The sequence below is a fragment of the Hyla sarda genome, chromosome 10 (assembly GCF_029499605.1).
Source record: "Hyla sarda isolate aHylSar1 chromosome 10, aHylSar1.hap1, whole genome shotgun sequence".
NCBI lineage: Eukaryota > Metazoa > Chordata > Amphibia > Anura > Hylidae > Hyla > Hyla sarda.
Window position 1 is genome coordinate 126,652,081 of NC_079198.1, and position 26,580 is coordinate 126,678,660.

Consider the following 26,580-nt stretch of genomic DNA (forward strand, 5'->3'; position numbering starts at 1 on the left):
GTGATTGGTCGCTGAGGGAAAATCACTCTATTTTTGTCTCTCACACAGTTTGATAACTCTGGGCCATAGATCTGTAGATACCAGTAATGGCTGCACCACAATGTATATACGTATGATATGATGTCTCGAAGTCATGGATGTGGAAGAAAAGCTCTTATCTGATGTAAAAGCAGGAAAAAAGAGTTGTAACCAATTTCTATACACGTCCCCCAAAATAGATTATGATGAAAACTTACTACACATAAATGAACAGTGCTATACCAAGAACCAGGGCGATGGTGATAAATATTGTTCCTAGCACAACTATCTTTGCCAGTGTTGGCCTCCCTGGAATAACTAGGGAAAAAGAACAAAAATTCATTGAGAAAAAAAAAACTTGACAGAACAAATATGCCATTTTACAACAAGTTTAACCCCTTCCTGACCCATGACATACATATACCTCACGCGTCAGGTGAGCGGACATGACGCTGGCTCGCGGGTGGGGTCCCCATCATAACCGGGAGATGCCCGCCTCTATCAGCAGCTGACATCTGCCAGTAATGACGGACAGCAGAGATCACTCCGATGTCCGTCATTTAACTGGATAAATACCGTGATCTATACAGATCAAAACATTAAATATTAAATGCAGCTATTTCCTGGTGTCCAGTGGTACCATTTACATCGAGATTGGAAGCGATGGGTTGCTAGGAAAGCCAAAGGCCTTAAAGGGGTACTCCGCCCCTAGACATCTTATCCACTATCCAAAGGATAGGGGATAAGATGTCTGATCGCGGGGGTCCCACCACTGGGGACCCCCGGGATCTCGGCTGCCGCACCCCGCTGTCATTACTGCACAGAGCAAACTCGCTCTGTGTGTAATGACGGGCAATACAGGGGCCGGAGCATTGTGATGTCACGGCTCCGCCTCTCGTGACATCACGGACCGCCCCCACAATACATGCCTATGGAAGGGTGCGTGGTGGCCATCACGCCCCCTCCCATAGACTTGCATTAAGGGGGAAGGCCGTGACATCAAGAGGGGGCGGGGCCGTGACATCACAATGCCCCGGCCCCTGTATCACCCGTCATTAGGCACAGAGCGAGTTTGCTCTGTGCAGTTATGAAAGTGGGGTTCTGCAGCCGAGATCCCGGGGGTCCCCAGTGGTGGGACACCCGCGATCTGACATCTTATCCCCTATCCTTTGGATAGAGGATAAGATGTCTAGGGGCGGAGTACCCCTTTAAAAAATACACATATTTTGTGTCACCGCATGTGTTATTGTCCGAACTGTTAAATTATTATGTGTCTGATTCTGCACTGTAAACGCAAAACAAAACAGTGTAAACGCAAAACAAAAACCAGTCTCCAAACTTGGGTATTTTTTGTTATATCACATTCCAAAAAAATTATAAAAAGTGATCAAAAAGCCAGAACTACATAAAAGTGGCACCGTTGAAAACTACAGCTCATGGCGCAAAATAAACTCTAACACAGTTCCGTAAGTGGAAAAATAAAAGTTATAGGGGTGAGAAGATGGTAAAATTCTTCAAGTTTGGTATCATTGGAATCGTACTGACCCATAGAGTAAAGTTTCCATATTTTTTTTTTCAATGTTGCCCTAAATATTATTTTTTCTGGCTTTGTAATACATTGTATGATAAAATTGCACCAATGAAAAGTACAACTTGTCTCCCAAAAAATAAGCCCTAATACAACATTGTCAGTGGAAAAATAAAAAAATGATTGGTCTTAGAAGGTGAGGAGGAAAAAAAACGTGAGTCAGAAATTGAGCCAAAATTCACTGGGTTAATAGGGGGTTAAACAATGGAAAATTCAAAAATTTTTCTACCTGAATTCCAGAACTTATCCCAAAATTCGTCCCATTTTTTGCGGAACCAGCTGGAAGGTTCGGATTCTAAAAAAAGAATAAAAATAAGAATAAAATCAGCAGCTCAGACAACTAACAACCAATATGTACGGCACCAGACTAGATATCACTGAGGTCTCTGCTATGAGAGGAAAAGTCATTGTACAATTTAAGGAAAAATCGATGGCAAAACCAAAAAAAATATATTTCTGGGGTGAAACTGAAAAAAAAAAAAAACGTCATTTTATAACTTTTGGGGGCTTCCGTTTCTGCGCAGTGCAATTTTAGTATAAAAAATTTGTTTAAAATTGTCTTAAAATCTTCTGAGCCCTATAGTTTTTTTTTACCCGTATATGGGGCTATATGAGGGCTCATTTTTTGTGCCGTGATCTGTAGTTTTTATCGGTACCATTTATTTTTTTATGGGACTTTTTAATCGCTTTTTATTTTTTTATGGCATGTGAAGTGACCAAAAATTTGCAATGTTGTACTTATTATTATTATTTTACGTATACACCATCAATCCTGCAGTTTATCTAACCTTATATTATAATAGTTCAGACATTTTCGGACGAGGCGGTGCCGCGTATGATTATTTTTAATTACATTATTTTATTTAAAAAATAGGAAAGGGGAGATTCAAACTTTTATTAGGAAGGGGTTAGTTAATTCACTTTTATTAACTTTTTTTTCACTTTATTATTATTATTTTATTTGTCCCCATAGGATGCTATACCATGTAATCTTCTGATTGCTTATACTGATCAATGCTATGCCATAGGATAGCATTGATCAGTGTTATTGGTGCTCTCCTGCTCCAGCAGCAGAGTACCAATCGGACGGCGAGGAGGCAGGTATGGGTGCCCCAGCTGTCCACTCGCGGATGCCCCAATCAGCATCCCTGAGTTACCAACACATTTAACCCCACATATTAGACACCTAGATCAACTTTGATTTCGTCATCTAAAGGGTTAACGCCAGGGTTCAGCCCAATCGGCACTGCCTGGCATTAACCGTGGGTCCTGGCTACTCATAGCAACCGGGACACACCGGTTTTGAAGCATTTTCCGCTCGTGAGAGCAGTTTAAACCCCAGTAATGGGACCAGGGTGTACAGGTACGCTGTCAGTCGTTAAAGGGGTACTCCGGTGAAAAGTTTTTTTCTTTTAAATCAACTGGTGCCAGAAAGTTAAACATATTTGCAAAGTACTTCTATTAAAAAATCTTAATCCTTCCAGTACTTATTAGCTGCTGAATGCTACAGAGGAAATGACTTTCTTTTTGGAACACTGATGACATTACGAGCACAGTGCTCTCTGCTGACATCTCTGTCCATTTTAGCAACCATGCATAGCAGGTGTATGCTAAGGGCAGCATGGTGGCTCAGTGGTTAGCACTGCTGCCTTGCAGTGCTAGGGCCTTGGGTTCAAATCCCACTAAGGACAACAATAAATAAATAAATTATTTCCTCTGTAGTATTCAGCAGCTAATAAGTACAGGAAGGATTAAGATTTTTTAATAGAAGTAATTTACAAATCTGTTTAACTTTCTGGCACCAGTTGATTTAAAAGAAAAAAGGTTTTCACCGGAGTACCCCTTTAAGTCCCAGGAGGATGCAAGGGCATACCTGTACGCCCTTTGTCCTGAATGGGTTAAAGAGTTTTGCTTTATATGTGCATAAAAAAGCACTTTTTTTATTTTATCTTTTTTGCGACTTTAGGCTCTAAGCAAAAAAACGACAACAATTTTAGTTATTACTTTGCAAGACACTGCAGTTCTACACCAGCCTAAACCTGCTAAGCAGTAAGCATGTTTAACATGTTGCCATCTCAGGACTAGCCGGCTCGTCCTAGGGCTAAAGGTGACATCAGCTGTCATAGAGGAATATGACATCACTATGACATCACGGCACCCGTTCTGCCCGCCCCATCCTAGTACTGCAGAGAGGGTGCTATAGATGCTATAGATCAGTGTGACCGCAGCATCTATAGGGTGACAGAGGGAGGAGGCTCTCTCTGCTGTTCACCGCGCCCCCAATGGTTAATGGATCACCGATGATAGGCATGGCAACCAGAGGTCTGACAGTGGCCTCCGTTGTTATGACTACAGAAGCCTGAGGCAACGTCTGATTAGTTGTACTATAACAGAAATAGGCATAATACAGTAGTACAAATGTTTAGTGCACTGTATTATCTGTGTATGAAAAAAGAAGTGAAAAAATAAATTAAATAAATGTGAAAAAATTAAAATGTGAATTTTTTTTTAATAAATGCATAATCTATATTACAGTATTTAATATATATGTGCCACACTTTTTTGACTAGAAAAGTCGCAGAGGACTTCATACAAAGTGGTGTTCTGAAGTGATTTATAGTTTACCAAATTTATCAACCCCCCCCCCCCCCCTGCAATAGTATGATAAATATGTCACATGTAAGCCAAACCAAAATACAGAAAATGCACTTTCCAAAAATACACAATGATAAATGTCCCCCTAGGTCTTTCTGCAAACGAACCTCCCCTTAATAAAAAAAAAAATATATATATATATATATACATGTCCCGCAAGAAACAAGCCTTTATATAAGTGTTTCCCAACCAGGGAGCCTCCAGCTGTTGCAAAACTACAACCCCCAGCATGCTCGGACAGCCGTTGGCTGTCCGAGCATGCCGGGGGTTGTAGTTTTGCAACAGCTGGAGGCACCCTGGTTGGGAAACTCTGCCTTATATGTTCATAAATAAATAAAGTTATAGGGGGAAATTCATCAAAACTTGTTCAGAGGAAGAGTTGCTGAGTTGCCCATAGCAACCAATCAGATCGCTTCTTTCATTTTTTCAGAAATGAAAGAAGCGATCTGATTGGTTGCTATGGGTAACTCAGCAGCTCTTCCTCTAGACAAGTTTTGATAAATCTCCCCTCATAGTTTTCACAATCTGATGGTAAAAGAAATAATGAAAATAGTTTGGGCAATAAGACATAAATTGGTTTGGTCACTAAAATGTTCTGGTGATCCAGGGCTGTTTTTATTTTTATTTTTTTATGTGCGGTATTACAACACAGCTCCATTCGCATCAATGGTACTGAACTGCAATATCACACACAACCTGAGGACAGGGGGTGGCGCTGTTTTCAAAAGAAATCATCTCTGCTTTTTCTAATCCTGGATAACACCTGAACTTCTGGGGAAAATTGTGGTTAATGTCAGCTCCTCTGGTCAATGAAATCTCCCTTACCGTTTCCTCGACGCAGTGGCCCACAATGCCCTTGGACAAGGACACAAAAAACAATAAAAGTCATCACTAGGATTCTCATTTTGAAGTCGCTTTCTCAAATCCACTTGAGAAATGTTTGTCATCTCCTGTTCCTTCAGCCTTTTTGTCTGCAGCAGAGCATTGTGACATCATCAGGCTCGGATGATGTCATGACTGAGGATAAGTTTCCACTTGGTTTTTTTTCTGGAAGTTTTTGGAATAGTGCCACTGCAGTTACTGATGATAAATCGTATCTTACTTTATCTCTGAGTTTAAAGCTATTTGGAGTTGGGGGTTACTCAAAGTAGGGATCGACCGATATAGATTTTTTAGGGCCGATACCGATAATCTGTGACCTTTCAGGCCGATAGCAGATAACCGGCCGATATTCCGGTGTAAGTTATCGGCTATTCCACCCCGGCGGGGCAGAAGCAGTTGCAAATCAATGATTTAGAGCGGGCGTTTTAAATCAATGAACTGCAGCGGCTTTTGCGTGGCCAGAGACTGCCGCCATCACCCGCTTCTCTCCCCCTGCCTGTCCTGGGGTCCTCCTGAGTCCAATCACCACCACCGCTGCCCCATCGCCTCCCCCATCCCCGGTGTTATAATTACCTGTTCCCAGGGTCCACGCTACTTCTGGCTCCTGCGGCGTCCTGAGCTGTCACTGTGCGCACTGACGGTCATTGCGCAGCACAGCAACAGCGCAGGACGACGCAGGAGCCAGAAGTAGCGCAGACCCCGGGAACAGGTCATTATAACACCGGGGATGGGGGAGGCGATGGGGCAGCGGTGGTGGTGATATGTGGCCAGAGGATGGGGGAAGCAATGGGGCAGCGGCGGCGGTATGTGGCCAGAGGATGGGGGAGGCAATGGGGCAGCGGCGGCGGTATGTGGCCAGAGGATGGGGAGGCAATGGGGCAGCGGCGTCGACGGTATGTGGCCAGAGGATGGGGAGGCAATGGGGCAGCAGCGTCGGTATGTGGCCAGAGGCTGGGGAGGCAATGGGGCAGCGGCGTCGGTATGTGGCCAGAGGCTGGGGAGGCAATGGGGCAGCAGCGGCGGTATGTGGCCAGAGGCTGGGGAGGCAATGGGGCAGCGGCGGCGGTATGTGGCCAGAGGCTGGGGAGGCAATGGGGCAGCGGCGGCGGTATGTGGCCAGAGGCTGGGAAGCCAATGGGGCAGCGGCGGCGGTATGTGGCCAGAGGCTGGGGAGGCAATGGGGCAGCGGCGGCGGTATGTGGCCAGAGGCTGGGAAGCCAATGGGGCAGCGGCGGCGGTATGTGGCCAGAGGCTGGGGAGGCAATGGGGCAGCGGCGGCGGTCGTCTCTGGCTGGGGGGCGGGGCAATATCGGCAAGGTAATTGCTGATACCGATAATGTCCAAAATCGTGAATATCGGCCGATAATATCGGCCAAAGCGATAATCGGTCGATCCCTACTCTTAATCACCTTGGTTATAACACGAGGTTGTAGTGCTCTGTGCAGATAAGTCAAGACCAATGGTCTCAAACTGTGGCCCTCCAGATGTTGCAAAACTTCAACTCCCAGCATGCCCGGACAGGAAAGCGAGAGTGACATGCTAAGGCCGCATTCACACGGCAGAAATTCTGCACAGAATTTTGCATGATCTTTTCTCAAGGAATTCCACCTAAATACATTGCCTGTTCCCTTTAATTGGATTCCACAAGGTCATTTACACAACAGAATTTCTGCTGCCGAATGTTTAATGCGGAAATCCCGCTTTCTGCGTTCAGGATAAATAAGTCTGGTCTTAAATTTCTCCGGACTTCAGCTGCGGAGTCCTATTGAAGTCGATGGGAATTAAATTTCTACGTAAAATGCGAAATTGGTCTGGATATGGTGCAGAATACATGCGGAAATCATGCAGAATTGAAATACCGCATCAATTCCGCAACTCTGCATGATTCTGCAGCACAGTTAGGCTGGGTTCACATATGTCCGGCATCCAGCATAGGTGATGATGTGCGAAGTCTTACTGACTGTCTAAACTGCGACCAAGACTGGTCCAAACTGGGTCCAGATATGCTACTGCGGCGTCCAGGAGCGGGGTCACCTTTTGCTACCATGGACACTGTTTGGGTGGCTGTTGCTTCAAAGGTCCCCAGCTCCAAATCAAGTATATTGGGGAGATTTATCAAAAGCTGTGCAGAGGTAACGTTGACCAGTTGCCCATAGCAACCAATCAAATTGCTTCTTTAATTTTTTGAGGCCCTTTCAAAAATGAAAGCAGCAATCTGATTGGTTGCTATGGGCAACAGACAACTTTTCCTTGATAAATCTCCCCCATTGTCTTTAAATGTGTTTCTATGCAAGTGTATTTTTCATGCCTTTATTTGCTTCCTGTGTGTACTGAGCCTAAATGTAGTGCAAGGGGTTAACTGTCTGTACCCATAATCCTTATCTGCAATGTGTAAAGCTGATAACATGTCACATGTCTACTCTTAAGCCAATGAAGGGTGAAGGGCTGTCCTGTCTCCGCCCCAATCATTAGTCTTATCTGGAACATTCTCCCCCTCCCACAACTGCCAGAAATAATGGAGGTCTCTGCCCAATATGAAGTCTACCTCCAGCTCTGCACACACTTCCAGCACATAAGTAACAGTCCCACAACATGTTTTCCAGTCAATGAGAACCATCTCATCAGACTCTGGTGGGGTCATCACAAATGGTAAAATGTTTGGAAGAACCCTTGAGGCCTCCATTAACAGTCTCCACCAAAAGTGGATTCCACCCGTCACTTTACACTTCTCTGGCCTCCCGAGCCGAGGACAATCCAGTGCGCAGACATCCATTCCCTTGCACCTCCAACATGGCTCACTCCGCTGTACGGTAGCATCAGCCATTTGCTGTCGAGATTGGTTGCTCCTAGTTCTTTACACTTGGGCACCCGGCAAAAGGACTTCCGGCAACACAACACTCTTCAATATGCCAAGCCTGGCTCTGGCTGGAACGGCACCCTCATGCTTTCCATCTGGACGCTCAGACAGGAGAGCCCCCTAACCTTTGGTATAGTAACCACCTGGTTGTGGTCGCAATGCATTGCATGTACCTGGAAGCAAACCAAGGTCCTCTGCAGTTGGGCCCACAAAGCTTACTGCACAATGCAAATGCCCCTTTAGTTTGGCCACGTCTTCACAGCGCTGTGTGTCCCAATAGGCATCTGACTTATTCCTCCATGAGACCTATCACAACTTTTTTCTTAGCAGCAGAAACAGTTATCTATAAACCAGTAATAATGTCTGGATGCCGGTCATCATGGGAGACACACTCTATCATGTAAGGCTTCTGGCCCTTTAAATCCAGCAGCAGCAAACCTCATGTGTCATTTTCTTGCCTGAATCCTCCACCATATATGACAAACTTGGGGGTCACTCACTCATAGAGATGGTCTTTTGCACAGTCTAAGGCTGGGTTCACACCACGTTTTGTTAAATACGGTTCCCGTATACGGCTGGGAGGAGGGGGGGCGGGGCTTAATCGCGGCGCCCGCACACAGCCGTATTCGGCAACCGTATTTAATGCATGTCTATGAGCCGACCGGCTTCGTTTTCGGCCGTATGCGGTTTCCCGACCGCAGGCAAAAACGTGGTTGACCGCGTTTTTGCCTACGGTCGGGAAACCCAGCCGTATACGGGAACCGTATTTAACAAAACGTGGTGTGAACGCAGCCTAAGATGGTTGACTTTAACAGGAGAAATGCCATCTCTCTCCATATAAGTGGTGTTTGCCAGCCCCTGTCTTCTACATAAACTTTTCTATGAATACATTTTATGAATATTTTATCAATTCTTCTTTTTTTTTTTTTGCGTTTTTTATTCACATTTTCGGCTATGCAGCAGATGAATTAATCTATTTTATTTGATCTTTTTTTTATTAATCTATGAAAATATTTATGATGACAAAATACATTTGTAAATATGCGGCAGTAAATAGAAATGTTGAATCCCGCACTCACCGCGTCCACCGCTGCACGAAAGGAGGCTCCATGGAGGGAGAAAGATTGTAGACGGGGACTCAGAGGCAACGACCAGTGTTTTCGTGCTAATTGGCACTTCTTCCGGCCTCCCGGAACTTAAAGGGGTACTACCATGGAAAACTTTTTTTTTTTTTTTAAATCAACTGGTGCCAGAAAGTTAAACAGATTTGTAAATCACTTCTATTAAAAAAATCTTAATCCTTCCAGTACTTTTTAGGGGCTGTATACTAAAGAGAAATCCCAAAAAGAAATGCATTTCCTGTGATGTCCTGACCACAGTGCTCTCTGCTGACCTCTCCTGTCCATTTTAGGAACTGGAGAAAATCCCCATAGCAAATATATGCTTCTCTGGACAGTTCCTAAAATGGACAGCAGAGGTCAGCAGAGAGCACTGTGGTCAGGACATCACAGGAAATGCATTTCTTTTTTGATTTCTCTTTAGTATACAGCCCCTAAAAAGTACTGGAAGGATTAAGATTTTTTTAAAGAAGTGATTTACAAATCTGTTTAACTTTCTGGCACCAGTTGATTTAAAAAGAAGAATTTTCCACGGTAGTACCCCTTTAAAAAAAAAAATCCTAACTACATGCACCAAAATTAATACGTTTAAAATTGTGATTTTCTGACCTCTATAACTTTTTATTTTTCCGCACATGGGGCTATATGAGGGCTCATTTTTTGCACCATAGTCTGTAGTTTTTATTGATGCAATTTTTTGTTATGATGGGAATTTTTGATCGCTTTTTATTAATATTTTTATGGTATATGAAGTGACCAAAAATGCACAATTTTGGACTTTAGTATTTTTTTACGTGTACGCCATCGACCATGCGGTTTAGCTTACCTTATATTTTAATAGTTCGGACATTTACGCATGCGGCAGTACCGCATATGATTAATGTAATGAAAAAGAAAAGTATTTTATAAAAAAAATGGGAAAAGGGGGTGATTTGAACTTTTACTGGGGAAGGGGTATATTCACTTTTATTAACTAGGCTAGGAGCAGCAGATCGCCGAACGGACGACGAAGAGGCAGGTGAGGACCCTCTCGTCATCCGGTAAGCTGATCGGGATATTGCGATTATGTCGCGATAGTCCCGATCAGCTCTGCTGAGCTGCCGGGACACTTTCACTTTCTTTTTAGATGCCGCAATTAACTTTGATTGCGGCGTCTATCTAAAGGGTTAATACAGGGCCTCGTCCCGATCAACGGTGCCTGGCATTAGCCATGGGTCCCGGCTGCCCGTAGCAACCGGGACCCACAGGGTTTAACCCATTCTTTGCTGGTGATAATGGTTTAAACCCCGTTAACGGGACCAGGGCGTACAGGTACGCCCTTGGTCCTTAAGTACCAGGGTCCTTGGTCTTGGACGGGTTAAAGGCTAAGTTTTTGTCAAAGTTACGGCAACATGTGGCAACCATGGTAACTAACTGCACTAATTGGTTTTGTATGATTTTATTAGGTGTTGCAACAGGATTGGTGTCCTAAAACAGTCAAGAAAACATAAAAAAGTAAAAAAAAACATAAAAAATGATCAATTTTATGGGAGCTGCAAATGGATTTGTGTCTTCAAACAGTAAAAAATAGAAATAGTTTTTGTAAATATTGAAAGCTGAAACATATATATATCAACAATTATCCCTTGTTGGGAGTTGCACATGATAAGGGTTCCAAAATTCCAAAAATTCTCCCTCTTAGAAGTTGCAATAGGATTGGTGTCCTAAAATGGTGAAGAAGAAATAGCTTATGTACAACAACAAAAAAGTGTCTTTTTTTGGGGTATCATGGGTTGTGTATGTGTAGGCCTGGCTGGTAGTAGCAGCAGCAAGGGTGGTGGACTGGTAGGATTAGTAGCCAGCAGACAGCAGGCGGTGGTGGACTAGTGATACTTGTAGCCTGGCCTTGTGATGCCACTCCATGTACTTCCGTAGAGATATAATTCCTAAACTTTGACCCTGGCTATGCCTTACTTTCTTTTTGCAGAGACTGCGCTTTGCCTGGTCTTCTGCATCTGGTAAGATATGAAAAAATGTACACATGGCAGAATATCGTGAACACCTATGCATACCACTAGACTATGCTCATCCTCTGAAAGGCTTTTTTCTCAAGCCTGCAGATGCAGCAGCATTGCTGCCATTTCCTCCAGAGCTGATCATACCAGCAAGCCTATGCCTGGTAAGTTTGGCAGATGTTCTGACCTTACCTCGGCTCAGCTCTTCAGTGTTGATATAATCATCATGAAACTCCTGCTCATCATTCCCACCACTCCTCTCTGTATGAACGTCTGATGTCTAATCATGGGCTCAGCATAACAACCATGATGCCTTACAGTATCCCCGCAAAGCCGAGCACCACCAGTCCCACTAGTGCAATGCTTGTGTGATGTACTACTGGGGTGATGTACTGTTCGTGATGCCAGGGTAGCATTACCCACCATGCTCCAAGGTTTAGACAGTTCTCTTGGGTCAAGCGCTCCGGACAATAATGACCACAGATGCAGGGTTACGTAAAACTATCTTTTACTGAGGCAGGAATGATGGTAATACCGTACAGAAAAGAGCAGGGGAGAAGCAGAGTAACCCTTGAGAGATGGTTGCCGTACTGGGACTTGTAGTTACTTTTGCTTGACTGTATTATAGTTGCTGAAGACTTTTTACTTTAGCCTTAGACTTGTGACGGATCACACTGACTGTAGACTAACTAAGGAATATTCCCCAGGAGCTTCTAGCTTACTACCAGGTTTGAGACTGTACCTGTGCAATGGGGTTCTTGGAAATTGTGTGGCTGTAGACTTTAGACTTCTCAGGCCTCCTCAGATTATTACAGACTTCTCCCAGGTCCTCTTCACACTGTACCTTTGCTCACCTTTTGCCCCAACACACACACTAAATCAAAATTAAGGTGGGAGCATCCCATTGGTGCATTAGGATCACATGGTTTACTCTGCATTACACTGATAAACATATCAGAAGGCTGGATTGTGAGTCGCTCACCCTGTGCACACCCACCTCACCACCTGTGCCGCAGACCGACCGGTACCGCCTCCGGCTACTCACTTGTAAAGGAAAGAACAAGGTCCGGTACTAGGCTGCAGGTAAAAACTTCTTATTTCTTTATTTGAAGATTCTGCAGTACAAGGTAGAAAGTCTGACGCGTTTCGCTAAAGAGCTTAATCGAAGTCTACGTATACGTAAACATATGTATAACACAAAATCACAAAAATAGAATCAAGTAATACACCCTAGAGTAGTAGGCCCAGAACAGTGACACTAGAAGTGCCTGAGGCAAGGTTTACCTGACAGGACATCATCCTGTACTGGGTCACCACACTCAGCCACTGCAATCCCCCTCCACCACCTCAGCAACACGCTTCAAAGACTGACCGAGACACAACTCCTCGTGACTAATGCTATCCTTCTGCTTAGCAATGGGGTGGGGGGAAACAAAGACAGAGATGATGGAACAGACCGTCTAGGGCAGTGTTTCCCAACCAGGGTACCTCCAGGTGTTGCAAAACTACAACTCCCAGAATGCCTGGACAGCCAAAGGCTGTCCAGGCATGCTGGGAGTTGTGGTTTTGCAACATCTGGAAGCACCCTGGTTGGGAAACACTGGTCTAGATCACAGTGTACCCATATACAACAATTTATACATCTTTAGTTTTAGTGGTTTCGGGAAGAAGATTTTTTTTTAAATGTTGTGCAAAATTGCGACAAAAGCAAAGATGGATGCCAGATCATGTGACCTATGACCTCTATGTTACCTTTAGCCCCCTCCTGTACAATTGAGCAAACTTATCTGATTTTTGGAGTAACAGTGCGGCTATTCCAGGCATAAAAAAAAAGCTGCAGAGTAAAAATAATAATAATAATCTGAGCAAAAACAAAAGGTGTCCCTGCAACTTCGTTGCTTGATCACCTAAGAAACGGATTTTACAGTAAACAAAACAAAAAAATCACCAAATTCATCAGAATAATATTCCTCTTCCACCACTAGATGTCCCTGTCCACCATAGTAGGAAGTCTCTGCATAAAAACCTGATTTATAATCCACAAAAGAGAGTAAGGTCCCATTCACAGAGCGCATTTACATGTAAATGCGCTGTCTCCGTAGGCGGTCATCACACAAAATGCCCTAGTGGAGAAACGGGTATGTTTTAAACTGTAAATAATGCAAGATCACTAACCACGGACCATTAACCCCTTAAGGACGCAGCCCATTTGGGCCTTAAGGACGCAGACAATTACATTTTTACGTTTTCGTTTTTTCCTCCTCGCCTTCAAAAAAGTCATAACTCTTTTATATTTTCATCCACAGACTAGTATGAGGGCTTGTTTTTTGCGCAACCAGTTGTCCGTTGTAATGCCATCACTCACTTTATCACAAAATGTATGGCGCAACCCAAAAAAAATACCATTTGTGTGGTGAAATTAAAAAGAAAACCGCAATTTTGCTAATTCTGGAAGGTTTTGTTTTCATGCCGTACAATTTACGGTAAAAAATGACATTGTTCTTTATTCTTTGGGTCAATACGATTAAAATGATACCCATGATAACATACTTTTCTATTACTGTTGCGCTTAAAAAAAATTGCAAACTTTTTAACCAATTTACCACGTTTAAAATCCCCCTAGTTTGAAGACCTATAACTTTTTCATTTTTCCGTATAAGCAGCGGTATGAGGGCTAATTTTTTGTGCAGTGACCTGTACTTTTTATTGATACCATATTTGCTTATATAGAACTTTTAATCCATTTTTTATAAATGTTTTTAAGTCCTCTCTGATGACACCTGTCTCGGGAAACGCCCAGTTTAGAAGAGGTTTGCTATGGGGATTTGCTTCTAAACTGGGCGTTTCCCGAGACAGGTGTCATCAGAGAGCACTTAGACAGAAAAGAACAAACTTAACTTCAGAAGCTCATAAGTACTGAAAGGATTAAGATTTTATAATAGACGTAATTTACAAATCTGTTTAACTTTCTGGAGCCAGTTGATATATATAAAAAAGTTTTTGCCTGGAATACCCTTTTAAAGCTTTTATTAGGGAAGGGGTTAATTCAATTTTATTCCTTTTTTTTTTTGCAGGAAGGGGTTAAGCACATCTGTGTATAACTTCTAGGCAAATCTGTCCATAATAGCTAAGCAGATATGCCATTCAGGAGCATAAAAAAGCTAGGTGAGACATTATCACCTAGCTTTTCCTTGCTCCTGAATGCCATTGCTGCATAAGCTGTTATATTGACTTAGTGTCCTGATGACTGGATACATTGTATTCTCCTAAGAGAGTTGAAGTAACACAGGACCTCATCTTGTGTATCTGAGAGGTGGATGATGGGTATTGTCATATATGTTCAGTCAATATAAAGGGTCATAAATTGCCGGCAGTCCTAACCAAATGTTCTGTCTCTGGAGTCTTATGATTGTGACTAATATTGACTTCTGCGGCTTTATAATCCCAAGGATCCGATCCTCCATTATCTGACATACAGGATGAACGGGAGCGTCTACAAGATCTACCACCAGCTGAAGTCCAGAGACGTCTATGACATTTACCTCTCTAAAGATGTCAACCCTACACTTCTCGATGAGGTTGTTCTCTACCCCATGAGGCAGCTGTACAAGGAATTTTCCCAAGGTTGGTTTCCCTAATGTTCTCTCCTCGGCTCAGGGTACAGACAGGTCCTCAGAGAAGAGCAGATTGTAAAGGGGCCTGTTGCATCTCCTGGGGGTCTCCAGGTGTATGAGGACCTTTGCAGTGGGCAAAGTGTACCTCTTATGGCAGTACAGGGACAAGGATTTCTGTTTAAAGGGGTACTCCGGTGAAAAACTATTTTTTTTATATCAACTGGTGCCAGAAAGTTAAACAGATTTGTAAATTACTTCTATTTAAAAATCGTAATCCTTCCAGTACTTATCAGCTGCTAAATGCTCCAGAGGAAGTTGTGTAGTTCTTCTGCTCCATTTGCCCCTATTACTGTAGTTGCTACGCTATACTGCTCCTTGCATCTTCACTCTCTTAAACAGTTCCTTATCACCCTCCACAAATTATGCCTTGTGTCCCCCCATCTCTTACAGACAGCTCCTTGTGCACCCTTTATCAGACAGCTCCTTATATTCCCCTTGCTCACAGACAGCTCCTTATATTCCCCTTTCTCACAGACAGCTCCTTATACTCCCCTCTCTCACAGACAGCTCCTTATATTCCCACTTCTCACAGACAGCTCCTTATATTCCCCTCTCTCACAGACAGCTCCTTATATTCCCCTCTCTCACAGACAGCTCCTTATATTCCCCTTTCTCACAGACAGCTCCTTATATTCCTCTTTCCCACAGACAGCTCCTTATATTCCTCTTTCCCACAGACAGCTCCTTATATTCCCCTTTCTCACAGACAGCTCCTTATATTCCCCTTTCTCACAGACAGCTCCTTATATTCCCCTTTCTCACAGACAGCTCCTTATATTCCCCTTTCTCACAGACAGCTCCTTATATTCCTCTTTCCCACAGACAGCTCCTTATATTCCTCTTTCCCACAGACAGCTCCTTATATTCCCCTTTCTCACAGACAGCTCCTTATATTCCCCTTTCTCACAGACAGCTCCTTATATTCCCCTTTCTCACAGACAGCTCCTTATATTCCCCTTTCTCACAGACAGCTCCTTATATTCCTCTTTCTCACAGACAGCTCCTTATATTCCTCTTTCTCACAGACAGCTACTAATATTCCTCTTTCTCACAGACAGCTCCTTATATTTCTCTTTCTCACAGACAGCTCCTTATATTCCCCTTTCTCACAGACAGCTCCTTATATTCCCTTTTCTCACAGACAGCTCCTTATATTCCCCTCTCTCACAGACAGCTCCTTATATTCCCCTTTCTAACAGACAGCTCCTAATATTCCCTTTTCTCACAGACAGCTCCTTATTAGTGTTGAGCGGCATAGGCCATATTCGAATTCGCGAATATATGGACGAATATTCGTCATATATTCGCGAATATTCGCATATTCGTTTTATTTTCGCATATGCGAACATTCGCGTATGCGAAAATTCGCATATGCGAATTTTCGCACGCCAGTCTCACACAGCAGTATTAGAGCCTTCTTTACACCACACAAGCTGGAAGCAGAGAGGGGTGATCACTGTGATGTGTACTGTGAAAAAAAAAAACAAACAAACAAAAAAAAAAAAAAAATATTCGTAATTACGAATATATAGCGCTATATTAGCGAAATTCGCGAATTCGCGAATATGCGATATTCGCGAATAATATTCGAATTGCGAATATTCGTGAGCAACACTACTCCTTATATTCCTCTTTCTCACAGACAGCTCCTTATATTCCTCTTTCTCACAGACAGCTCCTTATATTCCTCTTGCTCACAGATAGCTCCTTATATTCCCCTTTCTCACAGACAGCTCGTTATATTCCATTTTCTCACAGACAGCTCCTTATATTCCTCTTTCTCACAGACAGCTCCTTATATTCCCCTTTCTCACAGACAGCTCCTTAAATTCCTCTTTCTCACAGACAGCTCCTTATATTCCTCTTTCTCACAGACAGCTCCTTATATTCCTCTTTCTCACAGACAGCTCCTTATATTCCTCTTTCTCACAGACAGCTCCTTATACTCCCCTCTCTCACAGACAGCTCCTTATATTCCCTTTTCTCACAGACAGCTCCTTATATTCCCCTTTCTCACAGACAGCTCCTTATATTCCTCTTTCTCACAGACAGCTCCTTATATTCCTCTTTCTCACAGACAGCTCCTTATATTCCCTTTTCTCACAGACAGCTCCTTATATTCCCCTTTCTCACAGACAGCTCCTTATATTCCTCTTTCTCACAGACAGCTCCTTATATTCCTCTTTCTCACAGACAGCTCCTTATATTCCCTTTTCTCACAGACAGCTCCTTATATTCCCCTCTCTCACAGACAGCTCCTTATATTCCCCTCTCTCACTGACAGCTCCTTATATTCCTCTTTCTCACAGACAGCTCCTTATATTCCCCTTTCTCACAGACAGCTCCTTATATTCCCCTTTCTCACAGACAGCTCCTTATATTCCTCTTTCTCACAGACAGCTCCTAATATTACTCTTTCTCACAGACAGCTCCTTATATTCCTCTTTCTCACAGACAGCTCCTAATATTCCTCTTTCTCACAGACAGCTCCTAATATTCCTCTTTCTCACAGACAGCTCCTAATATTCCTCTTTCTCACAGACAGCTCCTTATATTCCCCTTTCTCACAGACAGCTCCTTATATTCCCCTCTCTCACAGACAGCTCCTTATATTCCCCTCTCTCACAGACAGCTCCTTATATTCCCCTTTCTCACAAACAGCTCCTTATATTCCCCTTTCTCACAGACAGCTCCTTATATTCCCCTCTCTCACAGACAGCTCCTTATATTCCCCTCTCTCACAAACAGCTCCTTATATTCCTCTTTCTCACAGACAGCTCCTTATATTCCCCTTTCTCACAGACAGCTCCTAATATTTCTCTTTCTCACAGACAGCTCCTTATATTCCTCTTTCTCACAGACAGCACCTTATATTCCCCTCTCTCACAGACAGCTCCTTATATTCCCCTTTCTCACAGACAGCTCCTTATATTCCCCTTTCTCACAGACAGCTCCTTATATTCCCCTTTCTCACAGACAGCTCCTTATATTCCCCTCTCTCACAGACAGCTCCTTATATTCCCCTCTCTCACAGACAGCTCCTTATATTCCCCTCTCTCACAGACAGCTCCTTATATTCCCCTTTCTCACAAACAGCTCCTTATATTCCCCTTTCTCACAGACAGCTCCTTATATTCCCCTCTCTCACAGACAGCTCCTTATATTCCCCTCTCTCACAGACAGCTCCTTATATTCCCCTCTCTCACAGACAGCTCCTTATATTCCCCTCTCTCACAAACAGCTCCTTATATTCCTCTTTCTCACAGACAGCTCCTTATATTCCCCTCTCTCACAGACAGCTCCTTATATTCCCCTTTCTCACAGACAGCTCCTTATATTCCCCTCTCTCACAGACAGCTCCTTATATTCCTCTTTCTCACAGACAGCTCCTTATATTCCCCTCTCTCACAGACAGCACCTTATATTCCCCTCTCTCACAGACAGCTCCTTATATTCCCCTTTCTCACAGACAGCTCCTTATATTCCCCTCTCTCACAGACAGCTCCTTATATTCCTCTTTCTCACAGACAGCTCCTTATATTCCCCTCTCTCACAGACAGCTCCTTATATTCCCCTCTCTCACAGACAGCTCCTTATATTCCTCTTTCTCACAAACAGCTCCTTATATTCCCCTCTCTCACAGACAGCTCCTTATATTCCCCTCTCTCACAGACAGCTCCTTATATTCCCCTCTCTCACAAACAGCTCCTTATATTCCTCTTTCTCACAGACAGCTCCTTATATTCCCCTCTCTCACAGACAGCTCCTTATATTCCCCTTTCTCACAGACAGCTCCTTATATTCCCCTCTCTCACAGACAGCTCCTTATATTCCTCTTTCTCACAGACAGCTCCTTATATTCCCCTCTCTCACAGACAGCACCTTATATTCCCCTCTCTCACAGACAGCTCCTTATATTCCCCTTTCTCACAGACAGCTCCTTATATTCCCCTCTCTCACAGACAGCTCCTTATATTCCTCTTTCTCACAGACAGCTCCTTATATTCCCCTCTCTCACAGACAGCTCCTTATATTCCCCTCTCTCACAGACAGCTCCTTATATTCCTCTTTCTCACAGACAGCTCCTTATATTCCTCTTTCTCACAGACAGCTCCTTATATTCCTCTTTCTCACAGACAGCTCCTTATATTCCCCTCTCTCACAGACAGCTCCTTATATTCCCCTCTCTCACAGACAGCTCCTTATATTCCCCTCTCTCACAGACAGCTCCTTATATTCCCCTTTCTCACAGACAGCTCCTTATATTCCCCTTTCTCACAGACAGCTCCTTATATTCCCCTCTCTCACAGACAGCTCCTTATATTCCCCTCTCTCACAGACAGCTCCTTATATTCCTCTTTCTCACAGACAGCTCCTTATATTCCCCTTTCTCACAGACAGCTCCTTATATTCCCTTTTCTCACAGACAGCTCCTTATATTCCTCTTTCTCACAGACAGCTCCTTATATTCCTCTTTCTCACAGACAGCTCCTTATATTCCCCTTTCTCATAGACAGCTCCTTATGCATTTTTATAGACTGCCTCCATCATCCCTCTACCTTCCATGGTCTGTAACAGGAAATTAAACACTCACTGCACTGATCATAGGGATGAATGTTAGAAGGGAGTGAAGAGGACTGTGCAGCTACTGTATAACATCATAATTTAGGAATTGGGGAGAGTTTTTAAGCACATTTACAAGGGGAACTATATTGGGAAAAAATGTGCCAGCAAGTTATACAGATTTGTAAATTACTTCTATAGAAAAATCATATTCCTATCAGTACTTATCAGCTGCTGTATTCTCCACAGGAAGTTGTGTGGTTCTTTCCAGTCTGTCCACATCTGTATGTGTCAGAAACTGTCCAGAGCAGGAGCAAATCCCTATGGCAAACCTCTCTTGTTCTGGACAGTGCCTGCCATGGACAGAGGTGTCAGCAGAGAGCACTGTGGTCAAAAGAAAGAACTACACAACTTCCTGTGAAGCATACATGCTCATGTCACCCCTCTCTACCTTTGCAGGTCACATTAAGGGCAGGACTTTACTACAATTCAACCCGGGCCCTGCCCCGTACAAGCTGCTGGTTTGCTGTGATTTTTTTGAAGAGATCAATGTCCTGGAATTCAATGAAGAAAATTCCAAGGAACTGAGGAAATGGCTGAAGAAAGATCCGGGGGCCCTGGACTGGACGCGCGCCTCACAGTACGCCTGTACACTGGAAGGAAAAAGGTAAAGTGAGAGGGGGGGAGCTGGGTTGGTAGCCAGCTAATCATGGTGGTCCGCTGTGGCCTTTGCATCATACTTCGAGTCTGTGATTCTTAAGGTAAAAGGAAAGGGCTTGGTAAATGGGTGGGGTGGTTGGGGTGCATTGGTAGCGGAACTCTGCGCTCCCCTGGTCAAGGCTTACAACCAGCTGACATACATTTCGCAATAAAATGTTTGTCGGGTGGCTTCCAATAGCACCAGTGCTCTGTAGTGATCTCCGGGGGAGGAGGAGAGGAAGGCTGACTATAGAGCCCAGCTTCCACATTTCCCAGGGAAACCCAGATGATGTCACCAACCATATATTACATCATTGATCTACATCAGTGGTGTCCAAACTGTGGCCCTCCAGCTCTTGCAAAACTACGGCTGTACGGGCATGCTGGGACTTGTAGTTTTGCAACAGCTGGAGGGCCACAGTTTGGACACTACTGATCTAAATAGACTCCTCCTGGTAAATTGCTGTGTGAACTCTGCCTGACCAGGAAGCTTCCGGCATCTTTAGAAATACTCTTCTTGACTTTCCTTACAGTGTCAACAGGATATTAAATTTAAAGTGTTACTGTTGTTTAGAATAACTTTTGACATGTTGCCCAAACATGTCAAAAGTTGAGATCGCACCCGAGGCTCGCTGTGCTCGCCACTTACAACTGCACGCCTCTCTCCTCGGCTGTCACTCAAACCCGACCTTTTCACTGCAAAAGCCTGTGGAGCAAAAGGGTCAGATTTGCCGTCCGGGGAGTGGAACGCACTTCTGTGAACTTCACCAGCTAATAGCTCAAGATTGTAGCGGGGCTCTGGACTGAGACCTGGTATAATCTCAGCTTTTGACATGTCTGGGAAACATGTGAAAGATTGTTCTAAAGGACAGTAAAGCTCTAAATGTATCATCCTGAAATTGAAAATGTCATTAATCTTTGTTTTCTTTTGTATTTTTAGTAATGGGTGGATAGAGAAGGAGGAACAATTAAGAGAAAGAATAAAGCGGGTGATAGATTGTGACCTCACAGCGGACCCCCTTGTGACCCCTGGCACTCTTCCTCCGGTGGACTGCATACTTAGCATCGGGGGTCTTGAATCAATCATCAATGACCAGGACAACTTCCGGAAGAACCTGGGGAAGATGGCAGCTCTGCTGAAGGTCGGGGGGCACGTAGCTTTCTTTGGTGCCATAAATGGAAAGTCGTACAAAGTTGGGGAACATTTGGTTCCCTGTTTTGGTTACAATGAGGGTTTTTTGAAGGCGGCCCTTAGGGACACAGGATTTGTCATCGAGAGTCTGGAGAGGAGACCAGGAGTGGACATCAGCGACTACATCATCTATGATAGCTTTGTGTATGTCAGGGCTCGTAAAGTAAGAGAGACATAAAATCTTAAAAAGTATCTGTCACCAAATAAACTGTTTTAAATTAACTCAGGCTATGTTCCCTAACTACTCCTAACACCCTCCCACCCTTAAAAAAAATTTCTTACCTTATCTTACCTTTCTTCTTACTCGCATAGTGCAATTTCCCAGCAGGAGAAAGTGGGCGTTTCCCTGCAGGCATGACATCACTGAACCACTTACGCCTTCACATGGTTGCAGAGCTGTGATGAATAGAAGACCTTAGGCTCTGTGCATGTTTCAGTCTGTGTTGCTATCAGTAAGGCTCTCCTGCAGGTTTTAGTCTGTGCAGCTTTCTGTGAGAATCTGTGGAGCTTTCACTTTCCATGCAGCTGTCAATCAAGCTCAAAGCAGAGAAACACTTCCTGAGTTTGGACTCCTGCCAGGCCGAGAGGAGACCAAACTCACTGTATTAATTGTGGCAGGGAATAGAACAGAGCCACCTAGTGTACATTTTTTCTATGACATTTTAAACATTTGTCTGCTAGTTACACAAGGAACACTATATAAAAAATGTTATTTGGTGACCGGTACTCTTTATGATCAGTATGGGAAGACAATGTATGTATTTGTATTATTGTCTGATCTTTTACTCTTCAGTGTTTTACCCCAGTGATGTCTGTGATATGACAGATATATTACTGCAGATGAGTTGTTGCCTTCTGGTAGATCTCTGAAAACTAAATATGGATATGTTGACTATGTAAGTAGGGACGTGACCCAGGAATAAACTTGTGGATCAGCTGATCTTGAATATTGCATTTATCTTTTTATACTTCCCAGGCTGCTAATCTATTTGGGGGCTCATTGTAGGATGAACAGGGGAGAAGAGGGGGGGGGGGTGGTAGTGAACAATCCAATACCAGAGGAAAAGAGAAAATACATTGGCCCTGATTTACTAAGAGACGAGTGTTTATTCTGGAGTGATTTCAATATCACTTGTCTTTTTTTTCAGGCTTATTTACTATTCTGTCGCACATATCGGTTATTTTTCTGTCACATGGTTTTTTGTGTCGCACTAGTCAATTGTGTCACAAAAACTCATAGCTAAAGAAATTAGTTGTGTGAGTCAAAATGGCTTAGACTTGTTTGTTTGAAAATGTTTTCATGAATCAAAAGTCTTCATGTGTTATCATTTTTCAAACATCACAACAATTATCCTTGGGTGTTAATTTGATTTAAACCTAATATTGCAAATGTGTTAAAAAGAAAAAAAAATATAAACATTAACTATCACAAAAGCATTCAATATTTTATTCATAAAAGTGTTGAACTGTACAAAATGTTTTCAGGTTATAAAACAAGTTACTTTCACAAAAAACACAATGACAAACAGTCCCTTGTTAGAAATCACTCCATTTTTGGAATTTCACTCGGCCTCTTGGCTGTCGGTTATTGTGTGAGGCAAACTCACACTTTTTCTCGAGTGATTTTGGAAGTACACCGAGTATTTTTAGTTTTTTGTCGGTAAAACACCTATTTTTGCATAAAACACGCCCATTTAAGAGTGAAAAAAAAAAACACTCCGAGTGCACAATAACCGAGAAAAAGAGTCGGTTGGACTTTAGTAAATGAGGGCCATTGTGTCATTCATGCTTTTGTCTCCTGAAATAACTGTGACAACGTGTCTCAGGCCACAATCATTATGTTGGCGTAGAACGGGCAAAGATATATGTGTGTCGTGCGGTAATAAATAAATTATGAATCATGAATTATGATCATAAAAATTATGAATTATGAAAAAATTTAAATTATTACAATTATTAATATCAAAATTACCACCTGGTGAATTGTAGACAAAGCTAATCAATACATCTGAGTCCGACTATTTCCTCAGATATCAACAAGTTCTTTTTATGACGGGATGACATTAACGCTTAAGAATGTAGTTTTGCAATATACAATAATACACAGGTATTATAAAGTATGCAGATTTATTGATTATATGATTATAAACATAAAGGAGTAATAAACACAATGATATATGCAAATTAATATCAATTAGATATTAGTAAACAGTATAAGCTTGTTAATTGACTACATATTAGTAGAACAATACATGTGAGTAGTTAGTAACTTATAATAAACAAAATTACTATAAACAAAGTTACAATAAACAAAAATTACTAGGTTAGAATATCATATAAGAAAAAAGGTTACATATCACTCTATCCAGAGGAACCTCATGATATCAAAATGGGCAATATCTAATCATAGACATATCAATATGGAATGCTAAATACACTCCGCCCCTTCTAACCAACTACAAATCACATGACTCCAAGAATGGGGAAATCCATCTAATATATAAATATGGAAGAATTATGATATACTTCCCCCCCCCATTCTGGACTATTTTCTATACATGATCTTGGTAAGATTATTAAGACAATTAGCAGAGATATATGATCTTGCTCTAAATTTTAGGAGGAAGAACTTGAAACAAGTTTCCTGTGTGGGAAATATATTTATAACACTTAGCTTGGCGAGTAGGAATTCTATCAATATCTAAGCAATTATTTAATGCTTTGATTATGAGTCTTGATTCTTCTGCAGGTAGAATGAAGTCTCACAATATCCTAAACTATAATCTCAATATCGAGTTAATTAATTATTTTATTTAATTAATTTATTCATCAATCTAAATGGTATAATCCCAACCACATTATCCCAATTAGTCTTAATTAAATGGAATACCATTTTTGTGTCTCTTACCAAAACTTTGTAAGAACCTTACTTCTGCTCTGAGGAACACTGAACGGTCCATCTCATCGTCAGGGACAGCCATTGGGTCGGTACCGTGTGATCAGTCCGGCCTCTGGGATCTTACATGGCTTTCATGGCTTCCATCTTGTGGACCTCTTTCCTTTGTCTTTGTGTGCTCTAGAGTACAGCCCTCAGCACAGTCTACAGCTCAGAGTAGTTCAGTTCAGTTCAGTTAGCAGTTCAGCCCAGTTCAGTTCTTAGTAATATCTGGTTTACCAGACTTTTTAATTAGTTAGACACACCCTCCTAAATTGGAATTCCCCAATGAATGTAGGTTGGGCGTGTACATATGGTAATGACTATGACATCACTATACTACCCAGAATGCCTTTCCTGTCAGTGTAATGTCAACTCTCCATACACTAGGGGGTGCTATTGCATAAGCAATTAGCATCATTACCATTAAGGGTTAACTGTCAATAATTGGTCTTAAACCAACATTCCACACTTGACTAATTATACCATAATTAACAATTCAGGGATTACTTTTGATATCTGTAAGTAATCAAACCCTGGATTCTCATAGACATAGAGTCTCCAATTATACATTTAAATTAAAAAAATTTTTTATTACCACCACATATTACAAAAAAAAGAATAATACAATAGTTTATACAAATGTTTTCTTTTCTTGTTTTTACCCTCCTCCCACCCATCCCCCCACCCCCTATCCCCCCTATAGGAAGAAAAAGAAAAGAGAAAAAATAAAATTAAAATAAAAAAAATAAAAAGAAAGAAAGAAGGAAAAGGTCAAAAATGTCTTATCGGACCCCGCGGCTCAGCTTTTTAGTTCTCTATATCTCAATTCTATATTCCCTCCTCAACCCCTCCCTCCATTGATGCACACTCGGGCCTGTTACAGATATCCACTGTTTTACTATAATTAATCTGGCATAAAAAAGTGACCTTTGAATTTTTTTTCCCCAATCCCTTTTTATTTCTGTCCCAATATCACCTCCCAGGATTTTCTCAACTAATTGTATAACTTCTCCCCAAAATGTCTTTATTTCTGGACATGTCCAAAGCATATGCAACAATCCTGCCTCTTCTTGCCCACATTTTGAGCAGGCACTCGAGTTCTTTTTACCTATTTTATGCAAAAAGAGAGGTGTATAGTACAGCATATAAACTATATTAAACTGTATCACCCTATGATTTGCATTTAATGGAATAAAATTTATTATTTCGTGTATTTTTCCCCACTGTGCTTCTTCTATCTCACCAATTATTTTTGCCATATTTTTCTACTGTGATGATTTTGCTTTAATATAGAAAATTTATTAAGTGCTCTATATATCTTTGACAACTCTTTTTTTCCCATCTCTGTATTCACCATCTTATCAAAAAAACTACCTTTTACTATTTCTACTTTCTTCCCCTTATCTACCGTATCTTTTACTATACCTCTTAATCTCATATATTCAAACCATGTCCCAACCCCAACTTCTCTACCCTTTTTTAACTCTTCCCATGTTTTAATATTCCCTTCCTTATATATATCCCCTATTTTATTCACCCCCCATTGTGCTAGTGTTCGAAATTCTAATCTATTTATTTCCTCTACTGTGTTTTTATTATTCCAAATGAGGGCTATATCCAATATCCCAGTTATTCCCACCTCCCTTTTTACCATTTTCCACGTTCTTATTGTTATACAGTTTTTCCATCCTTTCTCTTCTAATTGCCCTGACTCCAGTAACTGGTAAATATCATCATATGATCCTCTACATCATTCCATCAAATGCTCAATCATATGAGATCTCCTCCAGTCCCTAATAAAGTATAATTGGGCGGCTAAAAAATACTTTTTCACGTCCGGAAACGCCATTCCCCCTTCTCTTCTGGGTAAACATAAATATTCTATCTTAATCCTCACCCTTCTTCAGCCCCATATCAAAGCATTGAAGATTGACAGCATTTAAAAAAAATAAATTCATCACACCAAATGGGTGAAGCACTAAATAAGTATAATATTTTTGGCAACATAATAGTTTTAATTAATATCATTCTGTCTGCTTTAGAAATTTTGAAGCCGCTCCATATTTTAATTTTCTTTTCCATGTTCTTTATTAAGGGTTCTAGGTTTAATTTATATTGATCTTCTAATTTACCTGAGATTTGTATACCTAAGTATTTAAAGTGCTCTTCTTTTTTTAATATTTTTATTTCATTTTCTATGAATATATTATTCTCCCCCGATGGAAGGAGTATTGATTTGGACCAGTTTATTTCTAACCCTGAGAAACTCCCATATTCCTTGATAATCTCCATCACTCCGGTCAGATCCGACTGTTTTTCCAAAAAAAGCAGGATATCGTCTGCATATAAGGATATTTTGTCCTCTCTCCCCCTTGCACCAAACCCGCCAATCTCCTTCTCCT

General features: G+C 42.1%; 1 protein-coding gene across 11 annotated transcripts; it reads left to right on the top strand.

The window, feature by feature from the left end:
• Positions 1–18: 18 nt before the first annotated feature.
• Positions 19–22,227, top strand: LOC130294189 (indolethylamine N-methyltransferase-like). Of its 11 annotated transcripts, none has more exons than XM_056543706.1 (4): positions 19–163; positions 14,591–14,736; positions 19,809–20,016; positions 20,989–22,226. In XM_056543706.1, the coding sequence occupies exons 1-4, from the start codon at positions 138–140 to the stop codon at positions 21,416–21,418; spliced, it is 810 nt and encodes a 269-aa protein (XP_056399681.1). In that variant the 5' UTR covers positions 19–137; the 3' UTR covers positions 21,419–22,226. The 11 variants fall into 11 exon arrangements, with proteins under 11 accessions (XP_056399681.1, XP_056399678.1, XP_056399683.1 ...); XM_056543703.1 differs by having other exon boundaries at positions 99–163; positions 14,562–14,736; XM_056543708.1 differs by lacking the exon at positions 19–163 and adding an exon at positions 364–454.
• The last annotated feature ends 4,353 nt before the right edge of the window (positions 22,228–26,580 follow it).

Excerpts from the sequence above, each read along its gene's own strand:
- LOC130294189 (XM_056543701.1), top strand. The coding sequence starts at position 7,659 with ATGGAGGTCTCTGCCCAATATGAAGTCTACCTCCAGCTCTGCACACAC. Across the intron at positions 14,737-19,808 it reads GTACAAGGAATTTTCCCAAG|GTCACATTAAGGGCAGGACT; the intron begins GTTGGTTTCCCT and ends CTACCTTTGCAG. Across the intron at positions 20,017-20,988 it reads TGTACACTGGAAGGAAAAAG|TAATGGGTGGATAGAGAAGG; the intron begins GTAAAGTGAGAG and ends TTGTATTTTTAG.